At 54.5% G+C, this 13,997-nt stretch overlaps 2 protein-coding genes across 2 annotated transcripts in view; one reads left to right on the top strand and one right to left on the bottom strand.

Moving 5' to 3' along the window:
- Window positions 1-752: 752 nt before the first annotated feature.
- On the top strand, window positions 753-7,483 carry HSD11B2 (hydroxysteroid 11-beta dehydrogenase 2). Its single transcript, XM_007517780.3, has 5 exons — window positions 753-1,179; window positions 5,629-5,841; window positions 5,937-6,122; window positions 6,204-6,341; window positions 6,537-7,483. Exons 1-5 carry the CDS (start codon window positions 915-917, stop codon window positions 6,941-6,943), a joined length of 1,209 nt encoding a protein of 402 aa, XP_007517842.2. The 5' UTR covers window positions 753-914; the 3' UTR covers window positions 6,944-7,483.
- Window positions 7,484-7,967: 484 nt separating this feature from the next.
- ATP6V0D1 (ATPase H+ transporting V0 subunit d1) overlaps window positions 7,968-13,997 on the bottom strand; it is a 69,512-nt gene continuing 63,482 nt past the window's right edge. Inside the window, exons 4-8 of the mRNA XM_007517734.3 lie at window positions 12,885-12,964; window positions 9,298-9,375; window positions 8,994-9,170; window positions 8,803-8,880; window positions 7,968-8,711 (exon numbers count right to left, since the gene is read on the bottom strand). Coding sequence (XP_007517796.1) covers window positions 8,550-8,711; window positions 8,803-8,880; window positions 8,994-9,170; window positions 9,298-9,375; window positions 12,885-12,964 — 575 coding nt within the window. The 3' untranslated portion in view covers window positions 7,968-8,549. The remainder of the gene's footprint in view (window positions 8,712-8,802; window positions 8,881-8,993; window positions 9,171-9,297; window positions 9,376-12,884; window positions 12,965-13,997) is intronic.

Raw genomic sequence — 13,997 nt, 5'->3', positions numbered from 1 at the left:
CACAAGGGCTGGGAAACGCACCCACACTCATATCACTTATTTTATCCCCTGAGGAATCATGGCACAGGGCATGCACCAGTGTGTCTTAGAGGCTGCACCCACTGACTCCCGGGCGTCTCTGTTGGCCTGATTCTTGGAGTCCTTGGGGTTGGTGGGTGGGCCAGAGGTAATAGGAATCCTAGACACTTTATCAGACCCCCACGGCACCACCACTGACGCCCACACATTTACACTGTGTGGCAGAAGGAGATGGGGTCGGTGCCTCTCGATGGTGGGCTCTTGAGGGAGGAAGATGGGGTAGAGACACTTAGAGCTCTTCGGGCTTCCTGCTACCCATGCCCCAGATTCCAGGCCGGGTTTGCGGCGGTGGGCAGTTTAGGGGTCGGTGCACACCGTTCTGGAAGTGTGAGCGCGGGAATGCGGGGGCGCCGCCTGTGCCGAGGCCATGCATGTCCTCAGATGTCGGCAGCCGGTTCTGATGACCTGGCAGCTGCGGTGCAGCAGCAGTGGGTGCGTGAGGGGTGCGCAAGGGTGAGCGGGTGCGGGGGCAGGAGGGACCGACCGGTCGGCCTTCTCCAGGCGCGGCCGCCTGTAGGGCGGCTCCTCCCGCAGCAACTTTGGAACTTTGTTCAGGCTTCTTCGAAAGCGGATCGGGCCGCAGGGGCGGGGCTGGGGGGGACAGCACCTGCCCCGCGGGGGTTGCGGGAGAGCCCTGCAGGCCGGCCCCGCCCCGCCCCCGCCCCGCCCCCGGGGCTCTTTATAAGCTCTGGCAGAGGGTGCACTGAGAAAGTGAGTTCCCCCCATCCGCTCCCCGCGTCCCCGCCGCTGTTTCCCGCTGCACCCCGCGCCCTCGCCCGGGCCCCGCGTCCCGCGTCCCGCTCCCGCTCCCCACCCCGCACAGCCGGCCCGCCGCCATGGAGCGCTGGTCGTGGCCGTCGGGCGGCGCCTGGCTGCTCGTGGCAGCCCGCGCGCTGCTGCAGCTGCTGCGCTCGGACCTGCGCCTGGGCCGCCCGCTGCTGGCCGTGCTGGCGCTGCTGGCCGCGCTGGACTGGCTGTGCCAGCGCCTGCTGCCCCCGCCCGCCGCGCTCGCCGTGCTGGCCGCCGCCGGCTGGGTCGCCTTGTCTCGCCTGGCGCGCTCGCCGCGCCTGCCGGTGGCCACTCGCGTGGTGCTCATCACCGGTGAGTGCGCGGGACGCGGAGCGCGGGGACTCCAGAGGGCGGGACGGGACACCAGAGGGCTCTCCCCCGTGCGTTTACCGAGGCAAGGCGGGTCCCCCAGGGCAGGATTGGGAGGGTGCCCCCTCTCCTGCGTGTAAGGAGAGAGCCAGCTAGGAAGAGCCGAGCACCGAGCACCTCCCCAAGGCCAGGTTAACTACCTGCCACTTCGGGGAAGTGTTTGGAGGGGAAATGAGACCGGGAGTGACTGAGCAGGTACGCAGGGGAAGCTGGTGCCTGAGAAAGAGGAAGCATCCTGGAGTTTGGGGTTGATGCGATACCCGCCCCTAACTGAGAAATCTTCCCATAGAGCACACTGCTCTGAGGGACTTCAAAGGGCTTACTCGAGAATAGTCACCCCTTGAACTCTGCCTAGCATCCCCACGCCAGATGCCCCATCTCCTCTTCCCCGGAGTCAGAGGAACTGATTATATGTGGAATTGGATTTCTCTTTCCCTGCCCTTGTGAGCAATGCTTGCAGTTCGTGAGGTCACTATGAGGGACGACTGGGCATTCAACTGTCTCACATATCCCACTACCCAGCCCTAAGCTGCTGAAGCAGCAGTCTGGAATCTGCACTCAGCACCCCACCACCATCCCTCCTGGTCCCAAGTGCCCAGGAAGGTGTCTTGGAGAGCTGGACTCAGGTGCCTCTGGTAGACTGGCTGGGCTCCCTTTGTCCGGAGCAGGGAATAAATCTGTCACCAGAATGAGGGAAGGGGAAGGGGGGCTGAGGCCCAACCGGAAGTGGGATGGGGGAGAAAGGCCGGGGGGCACTGGTTCTGTTGTAGTGGGGGGATGGGCAGTCTCCATTTTCCTCCAACCCCTTAGGTTTGGACAAGTGCTCAGGGCTCTAACCTTAGATTGGGCTTGGGTTTGTTCCAGGTGAGGGATGAGGGGTGAGGGGTGGGGGATAGGGGTTGGGGGTTGGCGGGGTGGAGGACCGGCAGATACTTCTTCAAAACCTCAGTCCTCTCAGGACCCTGAATGATCAAACTGATACGGGAGAACTTTCTAGAGGTGAGCATCCTTGTGTCTCCACTCATCCTCAAAGGATGAGTGGAGATAAATGGGGCATGGAAGAAGGTATTCTGGATCAGACAAAGGGCTTGGGACAAAGGTGTGAGACAGCAATAAGCATGGAATAAGCATATCTGGGTAAGAGATACTCAGAAACCAGTCTGGCTGCTAGTGTAAGAATGCAAAGCTATTTCCTCAGAAGGGGTCTTAAATGCGGGATAAGCAGTTCGGTGGTGTTGGGGGTGGTACACAATTTAGGCTTCAGCAAAGATGGCAGAGATAGAGCAGGCTGGTTGGGAGAAGTCCGAGTTTAAGGTACAGTGTGAAGTGGCCTTGAGGCCCCCCAAACCTACCCCCCATTTTAGGGGGTTGAGGAAGGAAAGATGACAGACTTTCCTTATGAAGCAATGACTAAGTTGTGAGCTGTTCCCAGGGAGAGGGTAGCTCCTCTCCTGTTGTCTAATCTGTGATCCCACTCAACCAGCCCCAGGCCACCAGCAGAGGTCTTTGTACTGCAGCTGCTAGACTAACCTTGAGCCCAAGACTGAGGTGAAAGCAAGGAAGCTTTCTGTGACTTTGATTTCCATTTCTTGTTACAAAGCCCCTGGACAGGGGAGAAGAGCCCATCCTCTATAAGCATTAGAGGATGTCTCTGAACTTCCCTATGGAGTTTCCTCTCTCACGTCTGGAATGCAACATAAGTGGGTAACCAAGCCTTGCTCCATCTTCCAGGAACACTGCCATGTGCCTGCCTGGGCGGCCACCCATCCTTTCCTAAGAATATCTCTGAGAACTATCAGCCAATATAACTCTGGAAACTCAGCCAGGGTTTGAACTGGGTGGCTGGGTGCCTTGTGTGCACATCTGCACACCTATGGGTAGTAGGAGCCCCTGGGGAAGTACGTGAATATGTAGGAGCCCCTGGGGAAGTACGTAAATTTCAGGCACGTATAGGTAATTGAATGTGTGCAGTAAGCAAGAGAATGGGCTAGGCATAGGTGACTGTTTTGGGTCCACAGCTGAGATTTCTGGAGGCCTCAGTTTCCCCCCAAAGGGAATGCCTGTTCAGGGAGGGAGCGTAAGCAAGTGGACAGATGTATGCTCACTCCCCTCCCCCAGCCAGACTTTCCAGGACGGACCCCTCAGTTTCTGGCTGGCTGGCCCCCAACCATACAAAGCCAGGCTTGCAGCCCCCAGCCCAGCTTTGTTCTCAGCGGAGGAGGCGGGGCTGAGTTCGGAATGGGGTGCTGAGCTGCTTTGCTGCTTCGCTCAACTGGACCACCAGGGGGGTGGGCTCGAGCCTCCTCCCTCGCTGGCTGCCCACCCAGCCAGGAGCAGAATGGGAACAATCAAGGAAGCAGGGGCTTATCTGACCCCCATTCTTGGTCTGCCTGGCGGTTCCTCTCTCTACATACCAAAGACAGGAAATTAAGCTTCCAAGAGTGGTAACTGACCTATAGGTCAAACTTGGGGAGTGTGGGAAGGGATTCAAATGCAGGTCTGTTCTCTTTGCCATCCATCATTATCCTTGTGCTGGGAGCAAATGGTATGGGGCTCAGAGAATGCTCCACTGTTGCCTCAGATTGGAATTCCAAGGGTTGGGGTCAGAGTTGAGGTGGGGATGGGCCTCCAGCTTGCCTGAAAACCAGAGCAGTAACAGGAATTGTTGAAGTTGGGAAGGGAGGTGAGGCTAAGGCTGTCCAGTGCCTAGATGGTGGGAACAGAGTCAAGGCTTCATCATGAGGACTGTGGGGGAGCCTTGGAGAGGCCTTTTAGAAGCAGACTGATATTATCATTTGGAGACAGACTCCCTAGTTGCATACATAGAGAATGGATTCAGAGAGACAAGATGGGACAGAGCCAAAAGCTGGAGGCTGGGGGCTGGAGGCTAGGTGGTGGCACACCTGGTTGAGCACACACATTACTGTGCATGAGGACCTGCATTCAAGCCCCTGGTCCCCACCTGCAGGGGGAAAGCTTCAGAGCAGTGAAGCAGTATTGCAGGTCTTTCCCCCACCCCACCCCCGGCCTCTCTAGCTCCATCCAAAATAAAATATTAATAAGAAAATTTATTTTTAAAAAAATGACTGCTTCAGTGTCCAGGTAAGAAGACAAAACCTAGGGGCAGAGGAGACAGCATAATGGTTATGCAAACAGACTCTCATACCTGAGGCTCTGAGGTCCCTGATTCAATCCATACCACCATAAGCCAGAGCTGGGCAGTGCTTTGGTAAAATGCTAATATCTTTTAAAATAATTTTTATTAATTTACTATTGGATAGAGACAGACAGAGAGGGGGAGATGGAGAGGGAGAGAGACAGAGAGACATCTGCAGCCCTGCTTCACCACTCATGAAGCCTTCCCCCTGCAGATGGGGACCAGGGGCACCTGGGTCCTTGTGCACTGCAGTGTGTGCGCTTAACCAGGTGTGCCACCGCCTGGCCCCAATAATAATTTTTTAAAGTAAACTTTTGGGGCTAGGTCATGGTCTATTGGTTGAGCACACATTACCATACCTAAGGACCCAGGGTCAAGCCCCCATTCCCACCTGCAGGGGGCAAGCTTCACAAACAGTGAAGCGGTGCTGTAGATCTCTCCCTCTGCTTCTATGTATCCCCCATCAGTTTCTCTATCAAATATAAAAATAAATAAAATAAAATAAAAAAGAAGCAATGCCTGGGCAAGGGCAGCAAGAAAGCAAGAAAGGGAGGGAGGAGAGGCAGCAAAACTCTGCGTGCGAGCTGAGACCTGGTAGTAAGCACACAAAGGATAGCAGGTTTGGGAACTGGTCTCAACCTGACTTACTGTGGAATCTGGACTTCATTTTTTTCCTGCCACCAGGGTTATTGCTGGGGTTTGGTTGTTGGCACTATGAATCCACTGCTCCCAATAGTCTTTTTTTTTTTTTTTTTGATAGAACAGAGAGAAAATGAGAGGGATGGGGAAGATACAGAGGGAGATATACCTGCAGACCTGCTTTACCACTGCATATCCCCCTGCAGGTGGGGAGAACTGGCTTAAACCCGGGTCCTTGCATATGGTAATATGTGCACTTAATTGGGTGTGCCACCACCCAGCCCCTCTGGCCTCAATTTTAACTAATCAGGTGACTTTGGGAAACAACTCATTACCTAGGTCTTAGCTTTCTCATCTGTGATGTAGAATCTTAGGTCATTTTTGATGGAGTAGATATGGGGAATCAGAGAGATGACAGCTATGAAGAGTAGATGCTCAGGTGCTCAGAGAGAAAGACAAAACCTGCCACAGATGGGCCTCGGGAAGGAGACCTGCTGACTGTGGCCAGGTTGAGGGTCTAGACCCTAGTGATCCTGGGGTTGTCTCAGGCTCCACTGGGCCACAATGGGAATCACTGGCTGTTCTACTCTCACCAGGTTGTGACACTGGTTTTGGCAAGGAGGCAGCCAAGAAGCTAGATGCCATGGGCTTCATGGTGCTAGCCACTGTGTTGGACTTGGATAGCTCAGGCTCCCTTGAGCTGCGTGCCTGCTGCTCCTCACGCCTAAAGCTGCTGCAGTTGGACCTGACCAAGCCTGAGGACATCAGCCGGGTACTGGAGTTCACCAAGGCCCATACCATCAACTCGGGTTAGTTAGCATGAGAAGAGGGAATCATTTGGGGTGGGGTTGGAGGTTTGCTATGGGAGTGGATCCATAGCTTCCCACCCTGTTTCATGTCTCAGGCCTGTGGGGTCTGGTCAACAATGCCGGTACCAACAATGTGGTGGCCAATGTGGAACTGTCTTCAGAAGCCACATTCCGCCACTGCATGGAAGTGAACTTCTTTGGCACACTGGAGCTGACCAGGGGGCTCCTGCCGCTGCTGCGCCGCTCCAGCGGTCGCATTGTGACTTTGGGCAGCCCAGCAGGTGAGTGCAATCCCCCACTGGGGAGGGATGCCAGACCCTCTGGTCCAAGCTCAGCTACCTCACTCCTATATCTGTCCCCAGGAGACATGCCATTCCCAGGTCTGGCAGCCTATGGAACCTCCAAAGCAGCCATGGGGCTGCTCATGGATTCTTTCAGCTGTGAGCTCTTGCCTTGGGGGGTCAAGGTCAGCACCATCAAGCCTAGCTGCTTCAAGACAGGTACAGTCAGAACTGGATGGGGTGTACCTGGGGACTGGGGTAGGAGGGGTGTTGTGGTTTTACCTGGACTGGGAACCAGATCTGAGGGTTGGGGGTGTCGTGGACTGGAGGTGGTAGTGAGTCAGGGGCTAGACCTGAGTCTGCCTTTGACTTTCATAGGTGACCCCCACTCTGACATCACAATTCCTTCCCCAGAGTCAGTTTTAAACGTGGATTACTGGGAGGAGCGTAAGCAGCTGCTGCTGGCCACCATGTCCCAGGAGCTGCTACAGGACTACGGTGAGGACTACGTGGAGCACTTACACAAGGCATTCCTGCAGTCGCTAAGCCTGGCTGTGGCAGACCTCAGCCCCGTCATAGATGCCATCACAGATGCGCTGCTGGCAGCTCAGCCTCGCCACCGCTACTACCCAGGCCCAGGCATGGGGGTTATGTACTTCATCCACTACTACCTGCCAGAGGCACTGAGGCGCCGCTTCCTTCAGTCCTTCTTCAACAATCCCTGTCTGCCAAGGGCACTGCGGTCTGGCCAGCCTGGCCCTACTCCTGTCCAGGAGGCAGGTCAGGGCCCAGACCTGAGCCCTACCCCCAGGGTGGCCTGATGAGCTGTGTGAATGTAGCCTAGTTGCTCTGGCAATGGAGGTCCTGTGAGCTCTTAACTTTCGCTGGATGCTGGCACCGGCCAGTCTGCCCTATAGTCTAGCCTGAAGAGCCCTATCTCAGCCTACTGCCCATGACACAAGCCTGGCGAGGCTGAGCCTTCCCAGTGAGCCTCTCTACTGCTTCCTGAGCCCAAACAGACCCTCTTGGGCACAAGACTCCATTGAATAACTTGGCTAACCCAGCTGGATGGGGAGTTGAGAGGACTTAACTTCTGACAGGATCCTGCAGGCAGTACCTCTGCAAAGTAAGGTGTATCTCAGCAGGTTGGGGATACCCTCTCCCCCCCACCCCCACCTCAGCACTCTTTCTCAGCATCAGTGCTTCAGTGCTGCAATTTGAAGGGTGAATCTCAACTGTTTCTTGACTGGCTCAAGAATTAGGACCCTGACCACCTATCCAAAGCCTCCCAAACAACAGAGGGTTACCAATGCTATTTGTCTGATTGCTACTTTTTAAATAAAGCTCTATTTCTCCTAGAATGAGGGGGCTGCTGTTTTTAGGAAGGTGATAACTGCTTGGGTCACAAACTATGGCTGTGGGGCAGATCAAGTAGTGCTAGGGAACCCCTGAGGTCCAGCATGGGGGCTGAGGATCTGGACAGACCATAGTTCATAATGACCCTTTTACTGACCTTGGGAGATCAATTATTCAGAAGTCTGGGTTTCCTTATAGAACAGTGGCCATGGCCCTGGCTCAGGGAGATGGGGGACTCAAGGAAGGGGCTTGGACCCTCTAGGCCCAGGTCCCAGCTCCAAGGACCCTGCCTAAACCTCCCTCAGGGGAAGGGGCTGTGGGGCTTTTCCAGTGACTTACCCTGTCCTGAAGAATCAATCTTTAGGAGTCTGAGGAGAGAAAGCAGGCCTAGCTGCCAAGTGAGGGAGGTATAAGAATTAGAGAGGGTGGGAAAGGAAGCTGGGGTCTGGGAAAGGTTCTGGGGTCCAAAAGAGACAGCAGACAACTAGGTAGGTTTAGAGAGGGCAGTTTATTATCTGAGGGGCAGAGATGAGGGTGGTGCTTGCAGAACTACTCCCCCCACACAAAGGATACACACACACACACCCCCCACACAAAGGATACACACACACACCCCACACTAAGGATACACACACACACACACACACACACACACACAGAGATACACAGAGAGACACACACACACGCAGACCGCAGACACACACAATCCTCCTGGGCCATGGCTCTGGGAGTGGCTCACAGAGGGAAGAGGCTCACACTGCCCACCCAGGGGATCTTAGGTTAAGTGGGACATGGAAGTGACCACATGCTTCTCAGACATGTCAATGGCTGTAAACATAGGGTTGAGGGGACCTGCTTACTCTGGAGGTGGGGTTTGGTCCATCCTTGGGGTAGAGGGAGGGGCAGTGGGGGGAGAGACAAGTGCCCAGTCCCTTCTGGAGCAGTCTCCAAGAGTGTTAGGGAAACCAGGCAGTTGCTTGGACAGTGTGCCACCCCCAGGACAGCAACGAGCTGTGGGCTCTGTCACAGTGCACACAGCACACACACACCAGGGAGCCTCAGGCCAGGGTGCTAGAAGATGGGGATATAGTTGTCGATCTTGGCGCGGTGGCGCTGGGCGATGCACTCGGCAATCCACACGATATTGCGACACTCCTGTTCCTTGAGCTTCACAAAAGCATAGAAGACACCAAAATGGAACTGGTTCAGGAAGGCCAACTTGTTCAGTTTCACCTGTGGACAGGTGTGGTGTAAGGTGACTGTGACCACAGAGTCAGGTCTGAGCCACTAACTCCTCCCTATGACAAGCAGGCCCGGTACTCACCTCGTGTTCAAAGAATCGATCCTCCAGGGTCTTGTCCCCAGGGTTGCTGCCTGCACCCTCAAACAGCAGCTTGTACTCCTGGCCAGGGAAGTGAGGTGGAAAAGCATGAACAACCAGGGGGTGCTGTTGGGTATGGGGCAGGGACTTGGTGGCAATATGCCTGCTCCCCAGTCAGTAGCCAGGACACTCACCGGGTAGTAGTCAGCCACATTCTTGACTTGTTCATAGTCATCAGCCCGAGCCAGCTGGGCCAGGCCCTCAGGGTAGAGCCGCCCGCAGTGTGGAAAGAGCTTGGCACGGTCCTCCTTGGAGAGCTCTGTGCCGAAGGAATTGATGGTGATGATGAAGGCGCGGCGGTCTGCTTCAAACTGTGGGCCAGCGCATAGGCCAGAAGGGTGGGAGTGGAGGGGAAGCAAAAGTCAGTTAGTTAGTAAGACTTCTCCCAGCTGCCCCCCTCAGACCAGCAAGGCAGAATGGCAGCAAACAGGCACTTACCTCCAGGATGGGACACATGGCATCAGCTGTGGTCCCCCCCAGCAGAGTGCAGAACTTGTAGAAGGACTCCAAGTAGGCCTGTGCAGAGCATTGGGGCCACTCAGCCCAGACAGGGAAATGGGGGGGGGGGAGCTTAGAAGGCCTCCTCACAATTTCTGCCTTACCTCCCTTGCCCATGATGGTGACTGCATGGCACCACAGACTAGTCAGGGCAGCTGTCAGATCAGAGCCCCAGAAGCATCCACAAATTCCAACCATTAATGCCAGATGGCAGTGGCTTGCTGCCTCTCACTCAGGACAGAGAACAATTATGGTCAGCCAAATGCATCACAGGCCAGTGCCTAACGCTTACCCCATGGGGGACCAGTCCTCAGGGGATCTATCTTCCCCCTGCTGCTTTGCTCCAAATCTCTCTCCTCCTGTATCAGAAAACCACATGTCCATGGGCAGATGAGGAAAGGTTCATCTTAAAGGTTATAAGAGATGGTCTGACCTGGCCTAGGGGTCCTGGCCTACTCTGGGCTCCCCATCTTTCAGAACACCTCTTCCTGCCCTCACCCAGGTAGCCCAAGCATCACTCAGCAGGAACCAAGTGATCAGCCCAGTTCCTGACTAAGAGATGGTTACTGCCTACTAGGATGTCAGCCCCACATAAATGGTAATCACAAAGGACACCAGCAGGAAGAAGAACTTCCTGCCCAGGAAAATTGGATCTTCTGTGCAGGAGCAGAAGATAGGTCAGCCAGGCATAGACTTCCTTCCCCACACTGTCCCATGCTGAGGAAAGAACAGAGGTCAGCTGACCCCTAGGGAGTTCCCCTAACTCAGATCTTCCTGACCCATCATGGCTCCAGAGGCAAGAGACTATTTGGAGTTGGGAGTGAGGGCTGGGTACATGACAGGTTTTCTGTGCCAAGGTCTTCCTTCCAAGGTATGGGATACCTTTCTACCTGCTACATTCTAACTTGGAGGTCACAGGCTTCACTTGCCCCTAAGGGAGGAGATGAGATGAAATTCAAGAGTCCATGAGCCCAGCTAGTCTTGCCAGTAGCACTGAGCTTGCTAGGCTAGGGGGAGGAGGAAGTGGTAAGAGGTCTGAGGTGACTATTGGAGTCACAGGAAGGAAGTTTAGGAAAGGTTAGAAATAAGAAGCCTGGAAAGGGAGAGTGAACCCCAGCACAGAAGCTTCTTTGGAATAAAGGGGCTTGGTGGCAGAATCAGCTATCAAGCCACCCACCCAACCTGGGTGATACTGCTTGGTCCCTCTCCTCTCCCTTTCCCTGTAACTAGTCAAGCTGCCTATGCCCAAAGCCACAGGGCTGTCACAGTGGGGCCTGCAGCTACTACCACAAAAGGAAGTCACCAGCCTTCATCAAATAGTACCGCTCCCTAAAGAGGCTGACAGGACAGGTCCAGACTCTTCTGGAAGCCAGGGCAGCTGGAGAAACTGACAAGACCCCAAAGGCCTGGCACCAAGGTCACCTCCCTACTGAGACCCTGGTGTCAGCCACATGGCTGCTGCACCATCTGTCCAGTGTGCCCAGTGTTCCCACCGCCAGGCAGCCGAGGGTCCTAATCTCCCATCTGTGGCCACTGGGCTGGGAAATCGCCTGACGGGTGAGTGGTCCTGGCATGGTGCCCACAGCAGTGGATTGGTGTTTATGAGCCGGTGCCCAGACAGCCCTTGCCAGCAGCTCCAGCTAAAACCAGTCAGGTCTGGTGAGGGTGTGGGTGAGGCTGGGGGAGAGCCGCACCCCTCACCCAGTCTCAAGCAGGGAATCCGGCAACAGGCCAGAAAAGCAGGTGGGAGCCCTGGGAGCTCATGCACAGGTGAATGCACACTCGCTCTCCTCCTCTCTTGACTGGCTGGCTGGCCGGCCTCCCTATTAGCAGGGTGGGTGAGAACACTCACTCTGCAAACAGGCTGAGCTGAGTGCGATCCCTAGTGCTACCAGTATGTAGCAAGTGGCATCAGACAACCTACCCTCCTCTCAGTTTCTCATCCTCTAGATGAAGATACTGATGCCTACCTGGCTCCTAGGCTGGCGCTGAGGATTAAAAAAGCTGATTGGGCTGAGAAGACAGCATAGTGATAAAGATTTTCATGCCTAAGACTCTGAGGTCCCAAGTTCAGTCCCCAGCAACACCAAAAGCAGAGCTGAGCAGTGCTCTTGGCTGTCTCTTTCATTACAGATAAATAAATAATGAAATAAAATACTTTAAAAAAATAAAGGGTGGTCTGGGAGGTGGCGCAGTGATAAAGCTTTGGACTGTCAAGCATGAGGTCCTGCATTCGATCCCCAGCAGCACATGTACCAGAGTGATGTCTGGTTCTTTCTCTCTCCTCCTATCTTTCTCATAAATAAATAAGATCTTAAAAAAAATAAATAAAGGAGCTGATCATCTTCTTAGTTCTAGTCTCATCCTCTCTAAGGCACCTTCCCACATTGGAGTCAGAGGGGTCTTTCTGAAGATACTCTGCCCTGTGGAATCCTTCCTTGGAAAACTCTGTCTATAATTAACCTTCAAACTTCTGAGCTGACATTCAGGGCCCTGTGAGATTTGAACCTGTGCCTGTCTCTTCTTCCAGAACTGTCTCCTGTTGCTCATCTGGCACCTGCACTTTCACTACACAGCATTTGCTGGCCCAGGTTCCAGGCTTGCCTTCTGTATGTGCTGTCTTCCTGCCTACAGCACTTCAACCTTCAGGCTCTGCCAGGCTCTCCCTGAACTCACCCCAACCCCCTACAGGGAGACAGAGAACTGTTCTAGGCTGCAGCCCAGCACTGGCTAACTAGCTCCAACCAGGACTAAAGTGGACCCCCACTTGAAAGACTGGCTAGAGGTTCTCGGCAGTGTCCTGGCTAGTGCCATCTTCAGTCTTCCTTTGAGGCCTGCTCACTGCCAACTCATGTTTTTTACTGCAACCCATCAGGAGTTCTGGCACTGGAGCTCAGTATCATATCATGGCCAGAGCCCATTCTATCCCGGCCCTCCCCACCACCACCACAACCCCCCCACACACCCCAAACACCCTGGTCCTAGTCTTTCCTTGGCTCTCAGCCCTATTCTTAACCACTTTATGCCAGGAATCCCAAGCCCCAATTCCAGGAGTCAAAAGCCTGTGCCTTAGCCTGGTGTGAAGCTGATGGCCAGGCACCCTGAAAGGGACATGGTGAGTTGATTACATCTGGCTGGGTCCCTGCCTCCACCATAAATGAGTACGTTGCTGACTCTGCCCAATGCCTGTGTCGACAAAAGTCCAGATGGGGAAAGCCCTGGGGCTGTGGCCTGGGTAGTGGCCTGAGTCCCTCCTGCAGAGCCAGCTCTGGAACACCAGCTGATCTTATCTGGCCTGCCATGGGTGTTGTGGGATAGAGAACCTGTCCCAAGCAGCCCTGTGCCCATCACTGGAAACCAGAATTGAAGGAATAAACCCCCAGGTCAGGAGCCTGGTATGGCTACAGCCCACCCCAGCACCCCCACATAGATTACCAACTTGCCATGCCCGTAGCCCCACCCACTTACAATCCAGACCTGGCCAGCAGGGGGGAGGAGCAGCGGGGGGGAGGGGGACGGGACACTACCTTATAGAGTGTATTGCGGATGATCTCAATGTTCATTTCATCAAGGTCTTGTTCTGAGATGCAGTCTTGAAAAAAAGCCGCTGGGGAGGAAAGATGTAGGTGTGAGGAGTGGACTGGTGGGTCTGGTCCAGGCAAGACCCCTGCCATAATACCTATCTGCTTGGGTGCTAGAGGATGGGGGGGCAGGGATGCCAAACTGGCCTGGGCTATTGATTAGAAGTGGCAGAAGCAATCCTCTAGGCCATGTGCACTGACCTGAGCTTCTCCTGCCTCCTTGCTCCTAAAATTGATTTATAAAGGAGGCGGTCAGCCATAACATGATCTAATCTCTGCTGGGGCAGACCCAAGCTTAGACCATGCCAAAGACAGGCTTGCATAAGAGGCTGTGACATCCTCCCTTCTCGAGGGGCAGCTGTGGACTTAGAGCCTAACGCCCACTTCTCTGCATTCCCAGAAGGGCCTGGGGCCCACAGTTGGAAAACCAGCTTCCTTTCTTCTTAGGACAAGGAGTGAGTCTGGCAATTGAGTGGGCATGGACTAGTGACCCAGAGGCCACTATCAAGTTGAAAGTTACTAAGGCCAGAGCTCTCTCTCTCTCTCTCTTTTAATATTATTTATTAATGAGTGAAACATATATCCAGAGAAAGAACCAGAGAATCACTCTAACACATATGATGCCATGGATTAAATTCAGGGCTTCATGCTTTTGGGTCCAGTGTTCTATCCACTATACCACCTTCCAGGCTGCCTGTCTCTACTTTAAAGATAGAGAAACTGAAGAAGCCACAAGCAGCCCAGAACTAGCTCAGAGTCCCTGGGAGAGGCTATGGCAGATAAAGCCACAGGTAGGACTCAGACATGTGTGGCTTAGAGCCCAGCAGGTCAACCCTAGGGGTTTTTCTGGGGCCCAGAAATCTGGCTTTGAGTGAACTAGCTGGTGACAAGCTTAGTGACTTCTCCCAAGTCTCAAAACAGGCAGGACTCAGAACTGCCTAGGTGTGGTCCTGCAAGAAGCTCCCAATTCCCCTTCCTTCCTTGGCCTCTGACAAGGACCCTGAATCCTGCCAGACACACCTGCGCTGGCCCTTGGGCCCTGCTTGGTGGAGGCAAGTA

This window comes from Erinaceus europaeus, chromosome 2 (genome assembly GCF_950295315.1).
Source record: "Erinaceus europaeus chromosome 2, mEriEur2.1, whole genome shotgun sequence".
Classification (NCBI taxonomy): Eukaryota; Metazoa; Chordata; class Mammalia; order Eulipotyphla; family Erinaceidae; genus Erinaceus; species Erinaceus europaeus.
The sequence above is the reverse complement of the archived record's forward strand: the minus strand, read 5'-3'. Positions and strand labels throughout refer to the sequence as shown.

Bases quoted from the DNA above. Each gene is read 5' to 3' on its own strand.
- HSD11B2 (XM_007517780.3), top strand. From the start codon at position 915: ATGGAGCGCTGGTCGTGGCCGTCGGGCGGCGCCTGGCTGCTCGTGGCA. The intron at 1,180-5,628 runs GTGAGTGCGCGG...TACTCTCACCAG, and splicing joins TCGCGTGGTGCTCATCACCG to GTTGTGACACTGGTTTTGGC. The intron at 6,342-6,536 runs GTACAGTCAGAA...TTCCTTCCCCAG, and splicing joins GCCTAGCTGCTTCAAGACAG to AGTCAGTTTTAAACGTGGAT.